The sequence below is a fragment of the Fringilla coelebs genome (assembly GCF_963513975.1).
Source record: "Fringilla coelebs genome assembly, chromosome: 10".
NCBI classification, from domain to species: Eukaryota; Metazoa; Chordata; class Aves; order Passeriformes; family Fringillidae; genus Fringilla; species Fringilla coelebs.
The window spans coordinates 21,120,726-21,146,472 of record NC_140036.1 but is presented as its reverse complement, the minus strand read 5'-3'; the positions used below and the strand labels follow the sequence as shown (position 1 = coordinate 21,146,472).

The window sequence follows — 25,747 nt, the reverse complement described above, 5'->3', positions numbered from 1 at the left end:
GCTGGAGACACCAGCCCTGCAGGTGCTGAAGAGGTGTGCAAATATGGCATGTAAGGACATGGTTTAGTGGTAGAAATGGAACTGCTCAGTTAGCAGTTGAACCCAGTGGTCTTAATGGTCTTTTACAACCTGAACAATTTTGATTTTTCCTTTCTGTGGATTTCTTAGCTGCATTTTAATAGACTCTCGACTCCTGCACCTCTAAAGTTTGGTAAGTGGTTATAGAAATTAATTTCTCTAAGTGTAACAAGGGCAAATGAAACTTCAGGTACATATGACATGAAGCTTGAAAGTTGGTTTGCTTTCTGCTGCTTGTCTATTTAAGTTTTTTTGCTTGACTGGAATTTTGTCATCTAAAGGATTTGGAAAGTTCACTTGAGCTTCAAGGGTTTAATTAGCTTCATTGGAGCTGTGTGTGCTTGTATCAATAGGGAAATATAAAGAAGCATGACTGTCCCCTTTTTGATTAAATACAAACTTGGCATTAAAAAAAAATTCAGTTTGCAGGAATTTTCTTTATTTAGCTCCCCCTGGTTCTTATTATTGGCTCTTATATATATCTTGACTTTCTACAGCTTTCTTTGAAGCCCCTTAGTAATACTGCTCATACCTGAAAGCTGTAGTATCAAAGTCAATAGGTGAAATATTAGGAAACTTGAATTAACAAAGATTTGTAACTTATTAATGAGTAACTCCTTTAACTGGTAGGGTTGGGGCTGCTGTCTTTTGACTTCACCCAGGGTGGGAAGAGCATCTGTCCTGCTGGCACCATGCCTTGAGCCTGCCTTTTAACCAAAACTTCTGTGTTTGGTGTAGTTTTAAGTGCTGTAGGTTTCCCAGTTCATATGACAAGCTGTTCAGTACTTGAATGTATTTATTATTATCAAAGACAGTACACATTTTATATATACAAAGACAAATCCAATTTATGGAGAATCATTTTCATCTTTCCATTGCCTGAATAATTTGGCAGAGTATGGGAATGAGCTTAGATAGGTGAGGGTTCAGAATGAAAGTGGATACAGACCACCTGAGTGCTGGGTGACCCCACTGGATTGTCCTTGCTGTATAAACAGAACTTTGTTTCTCCTTCAGTCTGTGTTACAAACTGTGCCCCACTTCAGGCAGGTAGCAAACCCCAAAGGTTTTCCCTTTTAAACCATTTCATCAATAACCTGAGCTTTCTAGCTGCACCAGGTGGCACATTCAGCACACCATTTTCTGTCTAAATAGAGACCCTTTGTCTTCCCACCCTAAAGAAAGCACCCCCCACCACCCCATACTCTTCATTTAGATATTTAGGGTTTTTTCATTCATTGATGGTTTATTATCATTGGAGATAAAAATCTGATGCCTGGAGTGGGAGAGGCTTTTTTTCCTGTTGGGTCGTGGATACCAACATTACTCCATCAAAAATGGAACAATGACTTGACTCTGTGTGCATGGTTCTTTCTTGCTGGTGAATTTCAGGTCTTTGTTTAATGTAAATTCCTGTCTGTCTCCAATTAGGAGAAGCCTTCATAGGGAGCATACTGTCCTCATTTTCATGAAGCATTCAGAAAAGTAGATAAATCCTGAAAAATGTACTTAATGCTGTGTGAAAGTGAGAGATGGTGTAATAATACTTTTTCTCCTGGAAAGTTATAGCGTGGTGGAGTTTGGGTGGTGGGTCTCAGGTTGGTTTCCTTGTTACTGATGTGGTTTGAGCACTTGGGTTTTGTGAGCAGGATGACAATGACGGGCTCAGCTTTCCCCCTCCATGAGAAAGCTCTGGGGCAGCCGTGCAGAGGTGCTGCCCCGTGTGAATGCTGCTCCTGACTCCCAGGGAGGAATGGGAGATCTCTGTGGAGCTCTTTCCCACAATAACACAATGAGCCACTTTGTCAGCCCGGAGTCAGGTTAGCGGGGAATGGCGACAGCAGCCGAGTTTGTGTTGCACAAAGGTGTGCTGAGACCTTGTTGGAAATGGGATTTGGTATGCAGGCTTTTCAAGAGCTGCAGATTGATATGGTAGATAGCCTTTTTTTTTTTTTTCTGCTTCGTAGTTTAATTAGGGGTAAAAAAAAATAATCCCCACCCCATTGATTCCAGTAGATTCCCCCTTGCACAAGAACTCCAGGAGAGATAACCAAGGTCTTTGTGGTATTATTGCAGAGAGATTATTATTTGAGAGAGCAGAGTGGAAGGGGAGGGTATTTAGCGACAAATGCCGTGCTTATCAACCTGTAACCATGATTAATACTTTGGCTATTAAATGGAGGAAGAAAGCAAATAGATGAAGCATACCTGTGCCTTATCTGACATTCACCTTTGTGCAAGAATGTCTCTTTGCATAGAGATTCTGTCCATGTCCCTGGACACGTTCCTGGGCTTGCAGCCCTAATCTGGGGGAATTCAGGATTTAATAAAAGTATTATGAGTGGGTAAAGATGTACTCTAGTGCAAATGTTTGCAGGATCAGGGCCCAATTTGTAGACACATGTAGGTCTGGACTGAAAGGAGTTTCTCTTCTTCACACAAATGGCTTCAGACAAATAGCAGGTTATTCCAATTGTGTTTAAACTTACTGAAGGTCTTGCTAGAGCATGTGAATTTTACTTGCAAATTGCCTTTGTCAGAAGTAATGCAGAGTACAGAGAAACTGAAAAGGATGATCATCTAGTTAGGAAGTGTGCAACTTGTCTCTGTTGCATAGATTGGCTCTCTGCAGTTAGGGGACCAGTTTGTGCCCTGGGTGTCCCAAATTGGGTGTTCCAGTTTGTGGAGGGAGGGCTGTTGGGCTGCTGTCATCCTCCTCTCCTTGCCCTGGCAATGGGGCACCACAGCTGGAAGAGCTCTGTGCTTTCCTGCTGACCTGTGGAGAGGCAGATGTCATCAGAGAATCACAGGTTTGGCTTGGAAGGAATCTTAAAGCTTCTCATTCCACCCCTTGCCATGGGCAGGAACGCCTTCCACTGTCCCAGGCTGCTCCAAGCCCTGTCCAGCCTGACCTTGGACACTTCCAGGGATGGGGCAGTCACAGCTTCTGTGAACAACCTGTGCCAGGGCCTCACCACCCTCACAGGGAAGAATTTCTTCCTAATTATATAATCTAGGTCTACTCCTGACTTGTGATCTTCTACAAAAGCACAGAGATGCTGAGTGCTATTGGGAGAGTGTGTTGTTCAGCTGGCAATTAAACAGCGCCCAGAACTCTCTTAACTCAAATGTCTCTGAGGGTGGACAAGCAGCAACAAATTAGTTTGAAATGTTAATTGCTGCTTGTATTTTTGGAAGTGCATAAAATAATTTCCCTTGAAAACAGAAAAATGTTTGAAGTAGTTGCTATTTTAAAGCCAAGTTGGGCCAAAACAACACCACCAAAAATGTTGGGGGAAAAGTAATTGGCCACTATTGTGCAAGAAGAGTTAAATTCAGCCTATGGCTGCTTAGAAGAATTAGTGTGAAATAGTGTGGGAATTGTGTGCTTGAAAACTTCTCTATTTTTGCAGCTACATCCCTCACGAGTCCCTTTATCCATTGTGATTAATACGGAGGAAGGTGAGGAAAGAAAGGTGTGAGAACAAAGAAGGAAAGGAATATAAATAGCAAAAATTACTAACTTAATTTTCAGATTGAAGAAGCAGCACAGAGAAACCCACATGGTGAGAGTGAGTTGTATACAAGTTGTCTCTGCAGCTTGCTCTTCTGCCAGCAGCGCAGTGTGGTGTGTTTGCATGTTTTGGAATTGATTTTTGAGCAGCAGATGAATTTGCTGCTCTAATATTATTTGCAGAAGTGAGAATGCTGTGGAACCATTGGATTAGCTTGTCTGCCTGTGGCTTTCTGCTCAGCCATATCTAATATAAGCCTAATATAAATTCTGAAGGTCTGTTTCACCCGTGATGTATTTTATTCCCTTAAATCTAGTTCCACTAGGTTTGCACATGAATGTGATGGCCTTCAGGCACTGCACACCCCAGGCGTGGGTGGTGGTGGGAGGAGGACAAGCTTGCTTTTCCTACACGAGTTTTCACAAGATTTCCCCTTGGAAAACCGAGGGGAAAAACCCCTAGTGGGGTGAGGTTTTCCTTTGGTAAAAGACTCCTTTGTGTGCCAGGTTGCTTTATTCCAGTTATTTCATCAGAGCTATTATCTGCTGATTAGTTGTACTTGCCTTGTGAAATAAGACACTCCTGCATGATGCGGTTTGACCTGATATCCATATTCCTGATGCTCATTTCTGGTACGTGTTTGAAGTTACTTGGTTATTCAATTTCTTCCTAAGGTTAAGCTAGGAACCCATTTTTAATAGTTTTTCTATTCCTGAATGACAAACATTTCCTACGAGGGGTGTGCAGCTGGTTACAGCACAAATTTGTTGCTCTTTAAGATAGTGAAGTTTCAAGCCTGGAAAATTTGGGGTCAAATTTTAGGTCCAAATGAACGCAAACTACTGAAAATCTTCATATCATTACCCTCTGGATTGCTGCCTTGGGAATCTAACCAGTGTGGGGAAAAAACAATGTTAACTTTCCTTGATCCTGTGTAGAATTGAACACTGCTGATAATTCCATCTTCAGAGATGGAATGTACCATGCACATGGAAATGTGTTGTTGTTTAAAGTAAACTAGAGGGGAATAAACCCACTGATTAATGACAGTGGTTAAGTTTTGAGAGGATGTTTATGCTTTTCAGCTTGCTGGAGATAGGATCCAGCTACTGTGGCCTTTTCTGTGAAATGGCACAGAGAGCAAGCAGCAGGCATTTCACTACCACTTCATAAAATGCCAGTGGATTGTGTGCATGTATTCCCTCTAATCTGTTTTCTTTTGTCATAACAGATTTTTAGAATAGCATGTATTTCTTCAAAATTGTTATGAAGGAGCCCGGCTGTTTGGATGCTTCCAAATTAATCTACCGTGTTTGTAATTAAACAGAGAAAGAATGTGTTCAGGTTTCAGTGGCGCTGCAGACGGATGTGATTTAACTAAACTAATGAAGGCACATCAGACAAGACAAATTCCAGACTCTTTGTGCCTTGACCAACCATCTGTGCACATACCTCCAGGTACTGCTCATGTCTCAAGAGGCTTTTCTACATGAACAATTATTACCACTCCTCTTTGAATTGGAGTGGCAAGCCATGGCAGGAGTCTCTTGAAAGCAGCTATATTTACCACTCTGCTTTTCAGTGAAAAATATCATTTTGTTATGTATGTTTTAATTAATCCTGAATTTCAACGTGTGCTGTACAAAGTACAGTAGGCAAATGGGGCAGTGTGTGAGTTCTCTCATCTCTTGCACATGAATTCCAGCATCAGCATGAATGTACATTCCTCATTCAGAGCCTTGCTAGTGGGTTGTAGATCCATATTAAATTCTTAGTGTCTCAGAATATGTGTGTACAAATAAGACTGTGTGTACATATTCTCCTTGTACATACTAGCAATTTTTTACCTAGTTATTTTTCATTCTTATTCAAAAGGTTATTCAAAATTACTCTAGGCAACCAGCCATTTCTTCTACTATATAATAACCAGCAGTAACATGATTTGACATGCCAGTCTTTGATAGGATTCTTCAATTGCACATATAATGTCCTGGAAAATAACAAATAATTTCAGGACTATTTCTCTTTATGGAAGAAGAATAAGATATGCTGCAGGTAATGGCTTCTGTGAATACTGAATGAATTTTTTGTTAAAATTCTCATTATGTTTTACTGTGTATCTTTTCCAACGTGATTTTTTGTCTAGAAATATTTGAGTCTTCCTTGTTTTCAAGGCATGTGTTTCTAAAGACGTGTTTGACTTCTCAGTGTGCTAGGCGGGACTCCCTCTGACATGAACCTGTGATTCCATACATATTTTTTAACCATGGCAAAGCCCTTTTAAGTGATTCCTCCTTCCTCTTGTCCTGGTTATAACATCACAAGTGTTTGAGGGTTGGTGCGGTGCAGTGGATGGGGAACCCTCCTGTGTTCACATCAGCTGTGCCATGCTGGAGGTTTTGGGCTGGCCATGCTGTCAGGATGTGGTTTGGAGGATGCAGATCAGATATCACAAATCCTTTTCCTTTTGGGTCAGAGAACTGCCAGTTTCTGGACATCCTCACTGCAGAACCTGGTCTGCCAGAGAAAATGTCTGTCTGGGGGAGGAAAAGCAGTGGTAGAAAGGAGTCTGTTGGGCTGTGTAACCCTGTGTCTGTGCCATCAGTGGGTCAACTTTGTCATGGGGAAGTGGTAAGGGTTTTTTTTGGTTTTGTTTTTTTTTTTAGGCTGGAAAGAGAAAATTCTTCCATTTTAAGTTTATACTGTGTGCATTTCAAGTATTTTTTTTTTAAATCAAGGCTAGAATTGAAGGCGGCGTATCTTCTTACTCTTTTTGCAGTGTGTTCTCTTCCATTCAGGCAGAATACCCCTAAATATGCACTGCAGGAGTAAAATGTGTGTTTAGCACCGAATTTTAGTTGTATATTAAATAAACCTGGGTATGTGGCTCTACTTAGTATTGAAAACTCTCTGTCCTTGCCATAGTACAACTTCTGTAATTACAGATGATTGTGATAAAAAAGCAGAACACTTTGTTCAGGAGCTTTTAATGGTCTGCTGCAGGGAAATAAAAATCAAGTCTTTGCAGAGAGCAGTCACAGGACTCAATATTCACAACTCCTCTTGCTTCTGCCAGGTTCTCTGCATTCGTCTGCCATAGCTGAAAGAGGTTCCTTGGCTTTGTAGAATACCAAAGGTAGGAAGAAAATCACAGAAAGAAAAATGTTCTTGGCTTCCAGCCCTATAAATAAGCATGGGTGAAGCCTTCTAGGAAAAGTAGAATTGGGTATCTTGATGTGGTTCACACTGCTTTTGGAATTTCAGGAAAACTGATGTAACCTGTTGGGTCATGTTGTTTGACCATACATGGACATTGGGTTTTAGATAGCTACACTTCATTCTTCTGTATGTTTTAATTTTCTCTCTAGTGCCATGTGCAACTAATTTATGTATTACTGATTCACATATTGAATTAATTTGAGGAAATGGAGTCATCTCAGGGATCAGTAGAAGGCTGCAGTACTGAATTGAAAATCAAGTTTGCAACAGTAACTTGCAGACATCAAAAGATTTGGAAGTTTTGTTTGGGGACAGAGACATCAAACTTGGATGGTTGTTTCTTCCTTGCTCTACAGCAAAGTGGAAAGCTGTGATTTCCATATTCCTGGAGGAAGCTAGACAGGGAGATGCAGCCTCTCACTCCTTGTTGGCGTTGTTGTGACCTGTCCCAGCCAAACCTAGGGAATGTAGACGCACAGGAAATATCTTTTTAAAATTTAAATATAGTCAGCTTTCTAGACAAAACCCCAAATTTGAGTTAGTACCTGAAAAAAAGGGCTGTGGGTTAGTATTTGGCAGTTCATATTTTAGCTAAGGAAGAATTCTCATATCCTGGAATGTGATCTGGCTCTTTGAGCCATGTCTGGTGTTTTCTTCTATCGATGTTCCCAATTTGCAGCGAAAAAAACCTGTATTCAGACCTCACTTTCTTTGTATTAATCAGCTTTGCATCCCCTGAGGGAGGAGGGGCAGTGGGCTTTAGGAGAGGCGTGAAAACACAGCTAATAAATCTGTTTTAGGTAGGATGGATGAACAAATAAGCTCAAGAAGTGTGTGAGGCCCGTGTTTCCAAAGGGTTTGGCTTTGCAGAGAAGTCTGCCAGTCTCATGGTAGGGGTCTTCACTCTGCCTGGAGTACATCTTTGTGAAATACTGCCAAAAATTCCTGCCAGTGGCTGTGCCTTGTAGCCAGTACTGCTGCTGGTATCATCTCTGGTGGGGTGGTACCAGACGTGACAAATAGAGGAAGCCCTTTTTATTTATGTTTTCTTATTTTTTTGTTTTCTCCTTTCAAGTGAGGCAAGTGTAGACATGGCTGTAGTGACAAAGCATTAATAAAGCAAAAGGAATGTAGCTGCAACACTTTAAATAATGACACGTAGCAAATAAATGTCAACATATCCGTTGTTGTGCCTGGAATGGAAATATTACTTGGAAAATATGTTGCTTCAAGCTACAGTATGGTTCTTTTTTCCTCAAGAAAATAGTATCAGTGTGATGTTTAAACTGTTAAAGCTTGGCTTTTGGATTCAGACTAAATGAATGTGTCATTTGTGTGGGGATTGGGGTTTTGTTTTATATGGGTTAAAAATGGTTTCTATGAATGTTTTGTTCTTTACAAATAAACGTGCATATATACATTTGCACACATGACAACTAGAGATGCATAAATAACTGCATGTATAGCCAGAATAGTTGGAGGTACAGCTGGCTATTGACTAAATCAGTCTGTTTCCTGAAAGCTGTTCATTCATGGGCTCTCTGGTGTTCATTATTGGGCTCTTTCAGTCCTTTTCTTAATCCTGAGCAGTTAAGAAATGGCTCAAAACCTCACATATTCTCTTCTTCCTTGGTAAACAAACAGAACCCCCAAAAAGTGAAGTCATCCCACCCCACTCCTCCTCCTCCACCCCCAAATCCCAACACCTGTGAATATTGTTGTTGGACTGGGATGTTTCTCAAAATTAAAACCTGGAACTGTGCAGTAATGAGAAGCAAAAGCTTTAGGATGTACCACCCTAACAGCAGCTGTGTCTCAGGCTTCTGGAGAACTTCTGTCCTGTAATTGAGTCTTGGATAAAAGGAGGGATTTAATTTAAAGGTGGATGAAAATACATTGCCTCTGTTTATGTCTTGGTGAAGTGATGATTAGAAAAGTGGTGTTTTCTCACAGATGAGAACAGTGGAAAGAGCTGTGAGAGCTGTGCTAAATTTGGTACTGAGTTCAATTAAAATGCTGGTCTCGAGCTGTGTGTCTGGAGGTCACACTGCCAGGTTTGCACACCTTCTGGAGAACAAATGTACTTTCAATCTTCTGGTTCTGCTTGGATGTGAAGGGGCCTGTTTGATGACAGTGAGAAGATAAGACACATGTGGGCACTGCCATCACTTCTAAATCACACAAGGGCTTTTCCTCAGGAGCTGGAGGAGCAGCTCTTGGTCAGGCTGATGTTTCTGACCATGAGGCTATGCAGGTGATGGGATTGCAGTGAGCCCATGAAGAGGTTGATGAAAATAAAGACAGTGTGTTTCAACTAAACTAATAATTTAGTTGTTGAAGTAAAAAACAATAAAAAATGAAGTCCAACAGTATTTTGGGCCAAGGATGTATCATATATCCAGCATCCATGGAATGCATCCTAATGCTCCAACCCTGGTAAGACTGGCTCAGTCCTTCATCCCCTCTGAAGCAGCTGAGTTAAACTCCTGGTTTATGGCTCTTTAGTTATGTCCCATGAACTTTGCCAGAAATTCCCCTTTCTGTACTGTGGAGTGCTCTGATCATCTTGTGCCAGCTGATCACCTGTGCTGCCACCTAAGTCGCAGCATACTTTTTTTCTAACTTGCGTTTGGGATCTGTGTGAAATGATTCAGGATGACAGTGGGATTCTCTGGCAGGAGGCATACTAAGGAGGCTGCTCCCCACTGGACATGTGAGGTTGCTTTGCTTTAGGAGTTGTTGAGCAGAAGTCTAGATAACTTATGTGCTGAGATCATCCATGTTGTTCACCAGAGCTGTGTTATTGCCCCATAAACCAGCATGATGATACCCTTAACACTGAATTAAGACTTGCTTTTACAGGGCAGCTTCTCATAGTTTTACTGATGCTCACGTATCACATCAGTTAGCTGTGAAAGGGGGGGAGGGTGTGCTGGAAGCCATGTGGGATTTTGCACAAATCCTTACGTGATGTCATATTTTTCTCTTGCCCTCCCTAGAACGGGGTGTTCAGAACACTGAGGATGTGCTGTCCCTCCTGCTCCAGCAGAAGCCTTAATCCTTTTGGGTTGTGATTAAGTGGAAGTCAGGTGTCTGGTCTTTGTTTTGTAGTGGCAGTTCACCCTGTTTACGGGGCCCTAGAAAGAAAATAAAGGTGTTTGGCTTTGAAGTGTGGCTGTTGAGTAAAATTGCTGTAACATCTTAACCCGTGTGGGTGATTCCAAGAGCTGTGGCAGCGAGCAGGATGGTGGTTTAAGAGCAAAACTCTTAAGTGTCTCAGAACCTGCCTATTCCAGCAGTGAAGGCTGAGGTTTATAATTGTGGGAAGTAGTGGAAATCTGGCTAGTTGGTTTTTGGAATTCTTGCATGGAAACTTGGCTTTCCATGCTCTTGATCCAGCAGTTAAAACCTCCATCCAGAGCCTTGAGCTCCTGTACTCCTCCTGTTACAAAACCAGGGCTCCTGCTGTGGTTCCTGAAGGGCAGAAGGACCTTCTGAAGTGCAGCAGGGTTTCTGCAGGGTCTCTAACTGCTGCTTTCTCTTGCAGGAAGCCCGTTGAGGAAAATTCTCCATGAATGTACGTCACAATGATGATGACCGACCAAATCCCGCTGGAGCTGCCGCCCTTGCTGAACGGGGAGGTGGCCATGATGCCCCACATCGTGAATGGCGATGGATCACAGCAGGTCAGAAACTGCCTGGCTTAAATTAACTTATTTCTGGGCCAACAAGGCATCTTCAAGATGGGGAAAATGGTTTTCTGAGTGTTTCCTGGGATATAGAAACCTTCCTTTCCGCTGAAAAGGCTTTAAAAACAATGATTAAAGTGTGTCGTTAAATCGAGTGTGTTTGTTTGCATGTGTGTTCATTGAAGTAAAAATAGTGGAATTGAAACAGTGGCTGTAAATGCTGCATATTTGAGGGCTTTGCAGGAAGTTAGTCTTATGATTTAGTTGTGCTCACTCTTGTCCAGACATCTTACTAGCATTTGTGGTGAGATTTTAAGATTTTAAAAATGCTGAGATGGGAAAAAGAATGGAAGTAAGAAAAGAAGTGGAGAATAGCAGTGATGTCTGCTATTCTTTGCTTACCTCACTATACCTTTCCCAGCAGGCCTGTGTACCCTTTGCTTCATTGTAAGAAGCAGGTGTGAATTTTGAGGGGTTTTTTGACCAAAGGCAACTTTACAGTTTGCTTTTATTTTTTTTCCTGGGAGATACTCTCTAATAAGCTTGATCAGAAGTGAGTGGAATGATCATGAGATCACAATGATGCCTTCTTGTTACAATACAGCCTGGAGGTTCAAGCTGGTGGGTGGTAGGTTCCCAAATATGTCATCTGGGGTCAAGGGGTCTCTTTGGAGAACACCTGTCTACCCTGGCAGTATTTTTGTGCTGCTCAATTTGGTTCTGCCCTTAACATGAGAAATTTCAGCAGAGTATTGTAACAAAGGTAGAAGCAAGCTGTCCTTCTTGAATCAATACAAGAGGTCATTTTGTTACTTCTTGTTCCCTGGATCATTTGTTCCTCCTTCCAAGCTGTGTTTTGAGTTAGACCAACCACAAGAGGAAGAATAATTTCTGCTTTCCTGGTGAGCTTCTAAGTGTTTTTAGTTATCTGAAATCTCATTATGATGTAGATTTTCATTGTTGTGATTAGTTTGGTTTTGTTAAGTCATTTTTGCAAAGTGTGCTTTGATTTGAAAAAAACCAGAAAGGAATGCTTTCAGTGGCTGTATTTACCAAATCCAGTATTAGTACACTTAGATGAAGGAACAGTCTTATACTGGAAAGAATAATTGTTCTTTAAGTACACACTTTCTTCCATGCTGGAAACCACTTACCAGGTCAGACTGTCCCGTCAGTGTGTCCTTCTGTATTCCAGAAAGAATAAGTGAAATCTTCTGAGTCCTTCTTTGAGATGGCCCTCTAAGCCCAATCTTTCCATTTCCCCATCTTTGATTCAGCAAATTCATCTTTGGTTTGGCTGCAGATGCCTCTGCTGCCTTTAAAGTAGTTTCTCAGCTAATGTTTTGCATTAAAAAGAGTTGCAGGTGCACTGGAAGCACATTGCTTCTTGCTTTAGCTGTGTTATGCAAGCACCACTCAGTAGAACAGTTCTGGGCCAGGTCCCTCTTCTCTGTGCTTGCTGGATGATGCTTTTGGATCTCATCTCCTTATCTCTTTAAGTACCTGTAGCTGAAATACCAGTTTTCCATGAGCCTTTTTTGGATTCTAGTCTGGATGTACCCTTGTCTGTTGCAAAGCTTAACTACCTCCATGCTTTGTCGTTTTCATCCTATTCCTGGAGCTTTAGGTGATGTCTTTGCTTTTTAAAACTACAGTTCTAAAATTGGAATGAAATTGGAATAAATGCTTTGTTTGATCTTTGCAAATGAACTATGTTAATTGCTCTTAACGTGGAAACAAGTGTTGTTTGTTGAAAGAGATTTTAGTTACTTGTAAGGTGGGAAGATGCTTCAGGATAGATTCACACAGCAATGACTTCCTTAAGAAAGATGGTTTATATGACTCCATAAATAGGTTCTAGCTTTAGGAGGGCACACATTTACAGGGTATAATTACAGTCTCCATTAGAAGAGAGAGAATGAAAAGAGAAAGCCTCACAGCAGAGCTGGTGGAGGATGAGGAGTGTGGAGTTTTCCAGGCTGCAGTGTGGCCAGCAGGCAGGTCAGTGCTTTGGGGCTGACAGAATGGAGGTTCTGATGGGCTGCTCTGGGCACCCTGGCTGTTGCTCACCCTCCTGTGTTACTGGATTTGTGGAGCCTCAGCTGTGCCAGCACCACAGAGCTATGTTAGGAGCTGTGCCTGGAAATGCTGAGCTCCAGGGAAAAGCCTTTCCTCAAAAGACCCGTTCTTACACACACAGAATAAAGCAGACTGGGGCTGGTGAAACACCTTGGCCTTGCCAGCAGCCAGCTGGAGAGTGATGCAAAAGGCAAATCTGCCAGCCAACAGGCCTGCAGTGTAAGGCAATTGCATGGGAACATTCCCTTTCTTTATCTTCCTGAGAGTAAGGGCTGGAGAGCTGCACAAGGCAGGGCAAGGAATGTCTCTGCCTACTTGACAGTAATCCCTCTCCTCTAGACTACCCAAAATGGCATTTCTAGCACTGACTTTTTTTTTTCTTTTTCGTTTCCCACACTTTATTTCCACTGCTGCCGACTGTGTTTAATGCTTTCATGTTGCTTTCAGAGCTGTTTCTGCTTCTAATCCACTTGTAACTCCTTAGGGGATTCAGGGAGCAATAATTAACCTTTTGGTCCAAGAATTTCAATGGTTTCCTGTAGGTACTCCACTGCAAGCTCTAAAAAGCTTGGAGTATGAAGTGGAGGGGCAGCTAGCTGTGCTCAGCACATCTGTACAGAATGTTGGGCTAATTAGTCGGGGAAGTTTTATTTCAGCTTGGTTCACTCATTGCACCTGCAGAGGTACAGCAGGTTTTCTGCTTGCCTGCTCTTTGTAAAGCTGTGTTTACCTACCCTGTGGTTTCACCACTTGGCTTAAGCTTAGGCACTGTACATAGTGCTGCATGTGCTTGTTCTTGGCTTTTAGGGTCACAGGCTGTAAATGAGGGAGACAAGAGTACAGCTGAATGAGGAACAAGATTTGGTGCTTTCCTGTGCACCTTGCAAACAACTGAAAGCACTTTAGCTGAGTTTTGTACTGAGCCACAGCATCTCAGCTGAGTGAATGAACTTTCTGCCAAAATTTAGTTGCTTCTTTGTGGTTTCTCAATTTATTAATTTATTTTATTTTTACTGCTTCTTTGGCGTGTGTGTTTTAAGGTTGGATAAATTAGGAGGTTCAGGACCTACCGCTTGTGGGTTTTGCTGTAAAGAGCACTCCTGGTAAACTGACTGAATTGCTTCATGCCTCTGTTAATAACTCTATTTTTTTGTCTAGCCAAAAAAAAAAAAAAAAGGGTTTTTTTCAGACACAATTGTTGAAGTATCCATTTTTAAAAGTCAGCTGTATTGTTTAAGATGTAGCATATTCCCTGACTTTTCTTACTGAAGAGATGCTGAAAATGTTTAGCCCACCTGCTCTGTGTGACTGAGAAGAGGAGCACAGAATGCTGTGGCTTCCCTGGTCCTTCCTGTGGGATGCACCTGGAAATTGACTGGGGCACAGTCTTTTAAAGTAGATAACAGAATGGATACAAGTGATTGTTTTGTTTTTCTGTGTTTTGTTGTTTCTTTTCTTTTCCCAAAAGATGCAATGCATTCCATAAGTTATGTGCCGTAGAAACCGTAATTGCAATAAATTTTAATGGTTTCAAGCATTTGTGAGGCACCTCTGGCTGGATCCCAGGTGTTGCCTGTGATGTTGTGCTCCCCAGCTGTATGAAGCATGTTATATGTCATGGAAGGGAAAATTCTCCACAGGGGAAAATGTTTAATGTGGGGTTTGAATAAGCCCAAGCCCTGCGAGCTGCTCTCTGGCCTTAGTGAGGAAAATGTTCTCATGATGGGGAAATACTTTAGGTGAGCTCTGGGACTGAATTGCATCACATGGATTCAGGTGAATGTCATCCCCCTCGCTGCTGTGAGAGGCCACAGAGCAGGTGGGGGATGAGGGTTTGCCTTGAGTGTGAATTTTCTGCTGTGGCCTCAAAATTTTGCATAAGTAAACCACTAGTGTACAAAAGAGATAATAGTGTATGCCCTTGGTCCTTATCAAGTGGCATTTCTGCCTTTGTATGGGAGTGTTTCCCCATAGTATTTGTAGTTTTATGTCATGGGGTGGTTTGGATTGGAAGGGACATTAAAGCCCATCTCTTTGCATCCCCTGCCATGGGCAGGGACACCTTCCACCAGACCAGGCTGCTCCAAGCCCCATCCAACCTGGCCTTGGGCACTTCCAGGGATCCAGGGGTATCCACAGCTTCTCTGTTCCTCTCTCATAGTCAAGAAATTTCTTCCTAATATCCAATCCAAGACTTCCCAGAGTCAGTTTATTTATTTCTGAGCCTGAGCTTATGCCTGCATTGGCTTTGTGGGCACTTCTTTAGTCTCTTCCCCTGCTGCCCCTGGCCATGAGAGTTGGATTTGGGGAGCAAGAGAGGCACGAGTGACACGTGCTTGGCTTGTCATGCGAACTTCGTCTGGACATACTCTGTGGGATTATAAATATTTATAGTAGCTATGCAACTTAGGAACATTCATCACTCTACAAACATGACTTTCAATAAAATAGAATGACATTCTTAAATGCAAAATAAGTGCAAAAAGAGCTTTATGGAGATAACAGGCTTTCTCCGAGGATGCAGCAGGTACGGCTGGGATTCAGCCCCAAGTGGATTAAACTGCTGAGTACTTTTTACATCAGAGTACTTTTTAGGGGAAAGAAAAATCCTTTGGGATTGTGCTGCTGACACCCTGCTCCCAGCTGTCGTGCTGCAGCTTTTTGGATGGGAGGAGGCCAAGGACTGGAAGTGGGCTGGGGTGACCTTGGACATGAGACCACACCCTGAGATGCTGCCAGCCAGCAGTGAGGGCTCCAAGTGACCCCTCAAGTTCTTCTCCTCTGTTGCCATCTCATAATTATGCATACTTGGGATGATGACTATTGGAAGAGGCATAGCACAATTAAAGATCATCTGGGTTTGTTTTCATTAAAATAGAGATGTTATCTTTACACTTTTTTTCTTTTTATTGCTTTCCTCAGATTTTTTAATTAAAAGTTTTAGAAGCGAGGCTTCTCCTGAAGATCCCTTGTGTGAAAGGAAAGAGGAAAGCTGTGTTCCAGGCTGCAGAATATGGTTTTGTTGTTTATGAGGACTTGGGGGAAAAATAAATCATGGAATTAGTTTTTATATACTTAGTGTGTATAAACAAAAGAAGTTGCAGTGTGCCTTGACATTATTTGTCCCAGGCAACTGGGACAAGTCAGGGGTGTTGGCTGGAAGGTGCCCTATATATTTAATACACAACATGTGCTGGCTTTAAGGGTTTGGCCTCATTTCTGCATCTTTTTGGTCAGTGCTGTGCAGCTGTGAGCCCTGGGGGGTTGTGTGCAGCGTGGGGGGACTGGGTGGTGGGATGGGTTATGGGGAGCACCCCAGCACTCCAGTTTTGGGAAGAGAGGAGCTGGGGATGGGCTGCAGCCTCTGGAAGGATTGTGCCTGAGGAGCATGGTTGCTGCTCCCAGGTCTGAGTTTTTTTTTTTTTTTTTGGTTTTCATGTCCTCCCTCTGTGCCCAGCCCTTGCTCCACTGTTGACCCACGTCAGTCACACCTTGGCTATTCCTGTTTGCTCTTGATATTGCTGCCTTCCCCCAGCAACAGCCTGTAAATGTTTTCTTGGGCTCCAGAGGTGGCTGGTTTGAGCATCTGTCAGTAAGGAGTTATTTCCATATCTATAACATTCTGATAGAAGCTACTGTAGATAAGTGCCAGGCTCTGCCCACAGGCTCGTGATGGGGGGACAAAGCAGTGTGGCTGGTGCTCTGCAGGAGACAAATTTGTTACTGGAACAATTTGTCTTTAAACCCCACGTGATTAGGCAAAGATGATGCTGCTCCATTTTGACCATCGAAAGCAACAGCTGTGATTGGGAATATCACCTTTTTTAATGCAGAACCCCAAGGAATTCTTGTAAAGGGACCACTGCAGGTGTGCTGATGTGGACACTTGTGCTGGTGATGGATTCCTGGGATAGGAATCTGTAAATCTCATAACTCTGGGGTAGGCACATGCTTTGGGTGGGAAGAGGAATCTGTCTGTCCTGCTTTAGGGCAAGGATGGACCTTTACATTCACAGGGCATCAGTCTTAGTTAGAGTCCGTGTTTTGAGGAGCTGGACCAAGTTCTTCCAAGTTGTAAAGGTGTGTAAGGGCTTCTGATTTATGTTAATCCAATTTGTTAGTAAATAACCAGCTTTTAGGGCTGATTATTTACTAACAAATAGTAAATTTGTTTATTTTGTCAGCTCATATAATGCAAATGAGCTGATGAAATATTTCTGATTCTTGGCCTCTGAGTTCTGGTTTCTTGTTGATTGGTTGTTTTGGGTTTTTTTATTAAGCTGGATGACATTGCTTTGCTCTGCACATCTCTTGACCTGCTGCCCATGGCCTGTGGTGGATAATTCACGCCTATTCATAGCAGAAGAGCACTTAAATGCTGTCACTTAAATGTTGATTGTTTGGAGATTAGGGATGGAATGGCTTTGTGCCTTTTATCTTTTCTGAACCATTTATTGTGCTCTGTGTGCTGGACCAGATCCACCCTGATCAGTGCTCCCTGAGAAATGATTGTTCCAGACAACATAATGGCTTTCATATGTCATTTTCTGATTTCCAGCTTGAGCTTTAAAAATGTTGGTAGAATAATGGGTTTCTGTAGGATTACTGTAATTCAAAAGGTCATCTAGGTAATAATTATCTTATGCATTTGGCTTAAGGAATTCAGAAACACAACATGAATTCAAATTCTCTCTTTGCAGATTGAATGATTGAATTCTGCATGAGGATATCTCAGAATATAAAAACCAGACCTAAATTTAGAGAGAGTTTTCACCAAAAAATGTAGATTAATTTTGATACAAATTGAAAATTTAATTTATATCTTGATTGAACTTCTGACAAAGCAGTTAGCAGAAGTATGTTTAAGGTGTTTTAGTGAAAGTTTGACGAGCAGCAAGGTGGGATAAATTGTCTCAAGTCCTCAGTGACACTGTCCATTTAAGAAAGGATTTTAAATCACAGGTTTTAAACCCATTGTTTCAGATACCTGAAAATTTATAAAGATGATACAGCATACTATGAACTGGACGTATTTTGGTGCTTCCTGGTCCTTGTGTTATCCCATCCTCTGCAGGATTCAGCAATGGGAGAATGGGATTATAGTTCTATTATTTTTAAAAATAATATATTTGTTAATAAGTAGTTTATTACTGGTTCTGCATGCAACTCTTGAACTGTGTGTGCCTACAGGTTTTGCTTAACTGAGATCTGTTATGGGCAAGACTGAAATATAAATTTTTGAAAACATAACAGATCAACTTCCCAGAGCAAAATACTTTTTTTCCTGTGAACTTGAAATCCTGGTATGGGTTGGTGCTGCATGTTGGAGCTTATGTACTCTCTGTTCTCATGTGCCAGTGGTCTGAAGATTTATGTCCCTAGCTACCAGCATTTGGCCAAGTCAGACACAGCCTCAAGATTTTGGTGTGGAGCTCAAAGCCGTAATTCTCACCTGTATGCAATTCAGTTACATCTTCATTTCAGCTCATAAAATGTAGGTGGGTTTCAGATCTCTGCTGGCTCCTGCAGTCTGGGACCCACAGGTGTAATAATGCCAGTCTGTGCCCTCCCTGCTTCCCCACCCCCTTCTGAAAGGGGATAGCACAGGGAGATTCGGGGAGATTTCAATTTTTGGAGATCACAGTCAAACAAATGTTTATTTTTCTTTCTGCAGGTCTTTTTGGTTCAAGTTAATCCAGGTGAAACCTTTACAATAAGGGCTGAGGATGGAACCCTCCAGTGCATCCAAGGTAAGAGGATGCAGGAACACATGGATGAGCTTTATGGAACACCTGTTCTGTCCTCTCTCCAAAAATGTGATCTGCAGCTCAGAGAACACACTGCAGCGCTGGGAGTGAGAACTTGCAGACGTGGCTGCTCTCTGTATTCTAGGAGCTCAGTATCTCGGAATGAGTCATGCATTTCTTGGAAGTCCAGGAGGATTTCTCTCTTCTGCTATTTATCAGGCCCATCTTGCAGCCTCTCTGCATCTTTCCTGTGACACCCCCTCTGTGTAAGCAGTGGAGGAGTGGGTGGTTCTTGCTTGAAGTTCCATCCCCATGGAAATGATGAATTAATCGTTGGTGGAGATAGACCTTACAGGAGCTTCCCTGAACACCATCCAGGGTTATTTGGTCTTGATGAGCAATAATAGCAGCAATTTAAAGCTGCTTGTTGAGATTTATAGCCAACATGCTGTGTGGTAAGAAATGGGTCCATGTGGGCAATTAACAGAGGAATAAAGCTGGCTACTGCTTTTATTTGAGAAGAATGCTTTATTCTGGCTTAGTACATGAAAGATTTCCATTACAAATATAATTATGACCCCATTTATTTATAATTTTGTCCATGCTCAAAGTGGTGTTCAGACAGTGTATTTAAATGAAGGCAACTTGAAGCCTCGTGGTTCTGTATTCCCAGTAATTTAACGTGTTTGTGCCAGTGGGATTTGTTTGGTACTCATCAGCAGTCTTTCATAAAATTGATTTAGAATTTCTAGTGTAAGATTGTCTCCTTTTATTTGCTATAGCTTCAGTATTGACTGCCAAGGCTCATGTTTATTTGTATACACCCTTTCAGTTTGGCCTGGAAATTCTTGATATTCTTTTCAAACTAAAGCTTCTGATCCTACTTTATTGTAAAATATTTTTATTGCCGAACTAAGTACATGCTTCAAACACAGGAAAACACCTGACTGGGGTGGTGGTGGTGTGGTTATTTTTCTTTTGGTAAAGCTGCTCTTACCATGCAGTTGTGGAACTCAATAGTGATCTATTGCAGAAGATCTGTTGTAATCAGCCTGCAAATATACGAAGATTTGGATTTGTGACAGTTCTGGGTTTGTGCTCTGAGGTTATTATAGAAGACAGGCTTATTTTGTGTGCAGTGCTTTTGGACCTCCTTGCTCCACAAAACTTAGTGTCTTTTTTTTTTTTTTTTTCCCTGTGACAGAGTTTTTTTGGAATGTTTAAAGGTTATAAATGTTTGGTAAGTTTAAAGGTGACTGTATTCCCTGTACATAGGGCAGCCCCCAGGCAATAATGCTGCATTTTCCAGTGCTCCCACATTGCACTATGATTAGCAGGATAAGGAATAATTTTAGCACTATGTTAAGGCAGCCCAAAAGTCTGTTTTTGGGCAGTGCCTCTCAGCTGGTAGCTCCCTGTGGAATAGATGATACTTGCTTTTTCCTTACTGCCACGTACTCGGGGCTATGACATAAGATGTGCTGCTGCATATTCAGAGTGTGAAGGATGGCTTTATTGCAAATGGGGTGATTCTCCTGAGTGCAGGGAGTGAACACTGTTAATAAAAACTTGAGATGTCAGGCTTGGTAACACTGAATTCTTCAGGATATACGAAAGCTCTTCCCACGTGACTGTTCTGCAGGGACAGCTAACTTTGCTTATGTAGAAGAATTTTAAAAAATAAAAATTATTTTGCACATGACTTTTTGAGCAGTATGAAATCTTCACATTGTGCTCCTGGAGCCCATTCTGGAAGTCCTGTGAGCCCCACTTTGTGTCCAGAACCCTGTTTGGCTCCACAGCTGTGGTGTATCTGTATGTGCTTTAGAGGACTGGGGCAAAAACAACAGAGGAGATGACTTAGTGAATCTTCATTTGTCTTACCCTGGTTGGAAAAAAGACACTTGCATGGGTAAAACCTCTGTGGAATATCCTCTGTTTTAAACACCCCGAAGTGTAATTAGCCACTAATTGAGTAATCACTGTTTTAAGCCAGAAAGAACAGATGCACATTTGAATGTTTCTGACATTTTGCAGTGGTGGAGAAATCTCAAATACAAAAGCTTCTTCCAGTTCCTCAGGGTTGCAGCAGTAAGATAATCAGTGAAAACTAAAAAAAAAAAAAAAACCCTAAATAATAAAAAACAGGAATAAACATGTATTTGTAACTGAGGATGCCAGGTGTTGCAGCAAGTGCTCTCTTCATTGCTTCTTTTTTTTGTTTGTTTATAATTGAAGGTAACTTTTTAAAGACAATGGTTTATAAGCCCTGTAGATCAGGCTGTGGGCCTGGATTAGGCAGCTCTTGGAAATGATGGTGGCTGGGAGAAGTTCAGCTGGTCAGTGGGCATGGAGAGGGTCTGTGGTTTCCTTGAGAAGACAGATTTAAAGAGAAAATAAAATAAAACCCACAATAAATCTGGTCTGGAGTGCACAGTCCACGTGGTGAGTTGTTTAGGGAAGCATCTGAACAGTTCCAGGTGCTCTCAGCAGGATTTGTGTTGTTGTCTGACTTCCTCAGGATTTGCCTTCTCCATCCCATGTGATAGAAGAGATGCTGTGCTGTGTGACTTTTGCAGCCTTTATGCCAACAGCCAAATAAAGGAATAAAGAAAAGGGATGTTGGGGATTAATTGAGATTAATTTTTTAATAGTTGCTAGAAGCTGAATTAAGACCTGAGGCTGCCTGTGTGGATGGGAGGCATGTGCTGCTGCCCAGCTGGGCTGTGCAACACCCCAGGGCTTGCTGGATGTTGTGGCTCCCACCTGGCCTGTGGGATGGAGTGGAAGCACAGAGCACATCCTTTATTCATGTGTGATTCCATGGCCAGTCTTTGTTCCTTTCAGTCCCTGTGAGTGTTAATGACAAATCTCTGCTGTGCTTCCTTTGGGATTTCCCTGCTCACCCCACAATGAGTTTGGGGCTCTGACTGCAAAGTTGCCCCTCTGGGTGGCTCAGGGGAGGCTGGTTCAGGATCTCCATTTGGTGCCCTTGCAAGATGGAACATGTGTATGTGCTCTGTCATCGGTATTTTAAAAGCTGCTCTTTGTAGAAGGTTTGACAGGTATTAAATACTTCATAAATGTGTCAATACTTTAAATGCTTCATTTCCTTTTCACATATTCCCATTTTATTTGTCAAAAACTCAGGACTTGACTGTTGCTAGCTCTGCAAGAAAAGGACAAGGGCAGGGCATATCCTCAGCCATTTCTTTACTCAGCTGTTAACTGTGGACCTTGTATTTCCTTTGTATGAAAGATTGCTTCTAGCTAGTGCTTTGTGGTAAGCACAATAAATGAAATATGGGGCAGGGTGAGTGCCTGGATCTGGGAGCTACAGAATGGAATTGAAACAGACCCCTGAATTAAAAAAAAAAAAATTATTCTACTTTCTAATTTTCAAAATAAATAGATCTCACATGAAACTGACATGTTCAGGAAACTCACATTTCCCTAGTGGCTGATTAAAGACGAATTTTTTAGCCAGCATCTTAAGATCTTTGGTAGGAACTTTTGTTGCTGCCTGAGAGTTTTGTCATTCACACTTCAAAAATTCGCTGTTTGTGCATAGTTTGGGGCAGTGAAGCTGCACTTGAGAATCTGTTCAGAGCCTTTCCCTCCTGGAAGGCAATAATGCCAAGCTGTCACACCCGCTGTGGTAGGAATAACATGGGCAGAATGATTGTTCTGGTGCCACTTGACCTTGCTTGTCACCCACATGTTGAAAATATGTATGTACAGAGTATGCAGGCTGTCCCTTGATCACACAGAATTGCCCAATTATTGCTAAATGTCCTTTTTATTGCCATCCATGTAAATGGTCCTCAAGCTGGATCTCATTTTCTGCCCCAAACCAAACTGAATTTTCTGTACGCGTGTAAAGCTGCAAAAAGCCTGTAACAAGGTAGAAGAGCAGGCAGTAGAAAAGCAGCTGATGGAATAAAAAATGGAATTCCTGGTAAATTCTGCTTAACCCATGCTGCTGGAAATGCTCTCTTGAAACCCACTTCTAGTCTTTGTCTTGTATGCCAGCAGAAGGTTTGGAACAGTGAAGAACAAAATTTGCCTGAAAACAAACATGCTAAAGGGTTAAAAATTCTGCTTTAATTCTGTCCTGGAGCAGGGAGAATTCACCCTTGCATAGGGTGAGCAAGGCTCTGCATTAAACTGGCTTTTGGGATTTATTCAAGGTACAAGGACAAGCTACAGATGTGCAATGGCATGGAGGGGGTGTAGTTATGTTGGAGCATAAATATCTGTGTTGCAGACAAGGACCTGAATTGCTTTTGGGTGGTTGCATTTTGAAATGAAAACAGGATAAAAACATAGTCAGTTTACTAATACTGATATTTGTTTCAAGTGATGTTTTCAAGTGTTTTGCCATTGAGACTTGAACTTGAAGTCTTTCTTCTTCTTATCTTGTGAAACAAAGAATGCAAGAACTAAATTTCAGTGCTGCTTTTTCTGTGTCTCTAAAAGCGAGCAACTCACGAAAAAGACCAGAAGTATGCAAAAAATTCAGCAGTGGTTTCTAAAATGAAAGATTTCCTGGAATTATTATTCCCTTAATTTGGTGGGTGGGTGTGGTTTGGTGTGGTAGTGCAAAGGAATGGATAATATTAAAGGCTTAACAGCTGTGTATTTGTATAGGAAGAGTGTGTGTGTCAGTGAAATAAAGCTGTTAGTACAGTCCAAGCAAACCAAACAAAGAGTATATTTTTTTTTCCTCTACAGTATGAGGTTGGAAATGAGGAAGTGAGTCAGTTTCTTGCAGGGGAGGCAAGAGTTGAAAATAGATGAGACACAGTGTGAGCAAGTGAGGGGTACCTGTGGAGTGTTACTGGGTGGGGACAGAGGCACATGGGATGAGAGTGGTGATGGGCACACACAAGGGAACAGAATCTCAGAATGGTTTGGGTTGGAAGGGGCCTTAAAGATCATCTCATTCCAACCCCCCTGACCTTAGAATGCCTTCCACTATCCCAAGTTCTTCCAAGCCCTGCCCAGCCTGGCCTTGGGCACTTCCAGGGATGGAGCAGCCCCAGCTTCTCTGAACAACCTGTTTGTCTATTAACACCTTTACAGTAAGGAATTTCTTCCTCTTACCTAATGTAAACCTGCTTCTTTTTGATTAAAGCCTTGTCCTGTCACTCCATAACCATGTCCAATGTCCCTCTCCAGCTCTTTTTGAGCCCCTTTAGGCGCTGGAAGGGGTTCTGAGGTCTCCTCAGTCCTTCTTCAGGCTGAAGAGCTCCACTCTCAGCCTATCTCCATAGAAGCCTTGCCATCATCTTCCTGACCCTCCTCTGGACTCTCTCCAACAGTTCCACCTGCTTTTCACATCCCCAGAGCTGGGTGCAGTACTCCAGGTGAGGTCTCAGGAGAGCAGAGTAGAGGGGGAGCATCACCTCCCTTGATGTGCTGATCCCACTTCTTCTGGATGTCACAGCAGAGGCTGGGGAGGAGAGAAGCCTGAGGAGACAGGACAGAAAGGTCCAGGCTCAGGTAGCTGGCTGTGTTCCCAGTGCTGCCAGTTTGCCTGGTGCATCAGGAGCTGGGAGCACCTGCTCCATCACTCTGCAGGGGCAGAGGCAGATGCTGGGCTCTTCATCAGTGGACCTGGCATGGTTTCACTCTGAGATGAAAGAGCAGCAGCACCTGAAGTCCTGCTGCTTTGTAGAGGCTTGAGAAGGCTGTAGATACTTTAATAAGGAGCAACTGTGAAATCTGCAGGTGGAAGGTTCTTTGGGTCCTCCAGGGCAGGCACTGCCTGTGTGCTGGTGAGATCGTTTGGTTCAGTACCTGCTTCTCTCCAGAGCATCACCTGAATTACCAGAATTTGGTTACATTTTAAGAAATACATTTGTGACCGAATTCTTAGTGTGCTGCAAAGCACTGCATTGATCAGAACATGAAATTTGTCAGAGCAGAAAGAAACATTGTCCTTTCTCACCTGCATCTGCTGGTGGATGGGAGCTGCTTGTGGTCAGCCTGGGGAAGGGCTCTGGGGACATCTGCCAGGGTGCATGGCAGCAGGACAGGATGGACGTGCTTGGCTGTGGCAGGGAAGGGAGGGCTGAAACCAGGGTGAGCTCTGGTTCTGCCTCTCCTTGTTTCTGCAAAGGGTTTCAGCACTTTCCACCTACGTGCTGGTGGGCAGGCTGGGTGCACGGGATGGAAAACTCCCTGTAGGGAATGCAGCTTCAGTTCAGGCTGCTTTGGTCATTAGGGCTTGCAGCAGAGCAGTCTGTGTGGTGGTGTTTTACAGCATAGCTCTTGGTATTAAATAGCTTTTGTTTACACTTTGTTTATTAAGCTTTGGCTCAGTTTCTTTCTGTTTACCAGCAAGGGCCCTTTTCACCCTATTAAGTTTTAAAACATAACTCTTACTCCTCATTTACATCACTTTACTTTGACTCCTGGTACTTGGTGTCTAGATTTAGTGTTTGATGGAAAAGCCAGGCCTGCAGTACCCATTGCTCTCCTGTAGCACAAACAAGTTTTTGATTTATTAAAGTTCTTTCCATTAATGGACAAATGAGGAAATATCCACATAAACATCTTCTAGAGCAAAGCTGTGGCTGAGAGTAACTGAGAAGAATCTCATGCCATTGTCTAATCAGCCTCTGTATTGACCAAAATATTTTTTTAATATCTATAACAGAGTCAGTATTATCCTTTAGAGGCATTGTCACCATTTTCTGGGTTTGGTCACTTGAGTGTTTCAGCAAACTGAGCTCTGCAGCACAGGCATGTCCCCAGGCCTGGGATCAGCTGTGCCTTTCCTGTTGGGATGTTATCCATGGTGCACTCCATAGCTATGAACCACCAGCTGTTAATCATATAATCATAACAGGCACTGTTAATTTGTTTTCACATTGTTGCCCAGCTAGTGAATACAGAGTTTGCAGAGGAACTTTTCATCCTCTGTGTTATTTCTGATGTTTTTGGTGCCTCTCTCTATGTCAGAGATAGGCTCTTTGCTCTTTTAGTGTTTGGTCACCTTAGAAAACTGTGGTCCTGATGATGTATCCTTTATTCCTTCCATGTGCAATAAACAACTTTAAGGCTTTTATATCTTTGTGAACCACATGTTGAAATGTAAGAGAGAGCAAAGAGCTGCTAACCTGGAGTAGATTTTTCCCATGTTATTGTCAGTGAGATCACCCCACCATTCCCTGTTCATCTCATGGTTTTATTTTTTTAGCACACCACAATCAAGTATAGGAAGCCATGTAAGAAGCCAAGAGTAAACAATGGGATGCTTTGTTTACTGTGTGAATAATCTTAGCTTCTCCATTTTAAATCCGATAATGCTAAGAATAATTATGGAAATTTATTTTGCATGTGTGTGATTAAATCTTGAACCAGATGCACCTGCACATGTAGCTTTGCTGGGTGGAATATCTGGTTCTTTACA

The 25,747-nt window shown here is 42.3% G+C and overlaps 1 protein-coding gene across 1 annotated transcript in view; it reads left to right on the top strand.

Moving 5' to 3' along the window:
• Positions 1-25,747, top strand: part of FNDC3B (fibronectin type III domain containing 3B) — a 184,538-nt gene that overhangs the window by 26,351 nt on the left and 132,440 nt on the right. Inside the window, exons 2-3 of the mRNA XM_084212475.1 lie at positions 10,360-10,498; positions 18,255-18,330. Of these exons, the coding sequence (XP_084068601.1) occupies positions 10,388-10,498; positions 18,255-18,330 (187 nt within the window). The 5' untranslated portion in view covers positions 10,360-10,387. The remainder of the gene's footprint in view (positions 1-10,359; positions 10,499-18,254; positions 18,331-25,747) is intronic.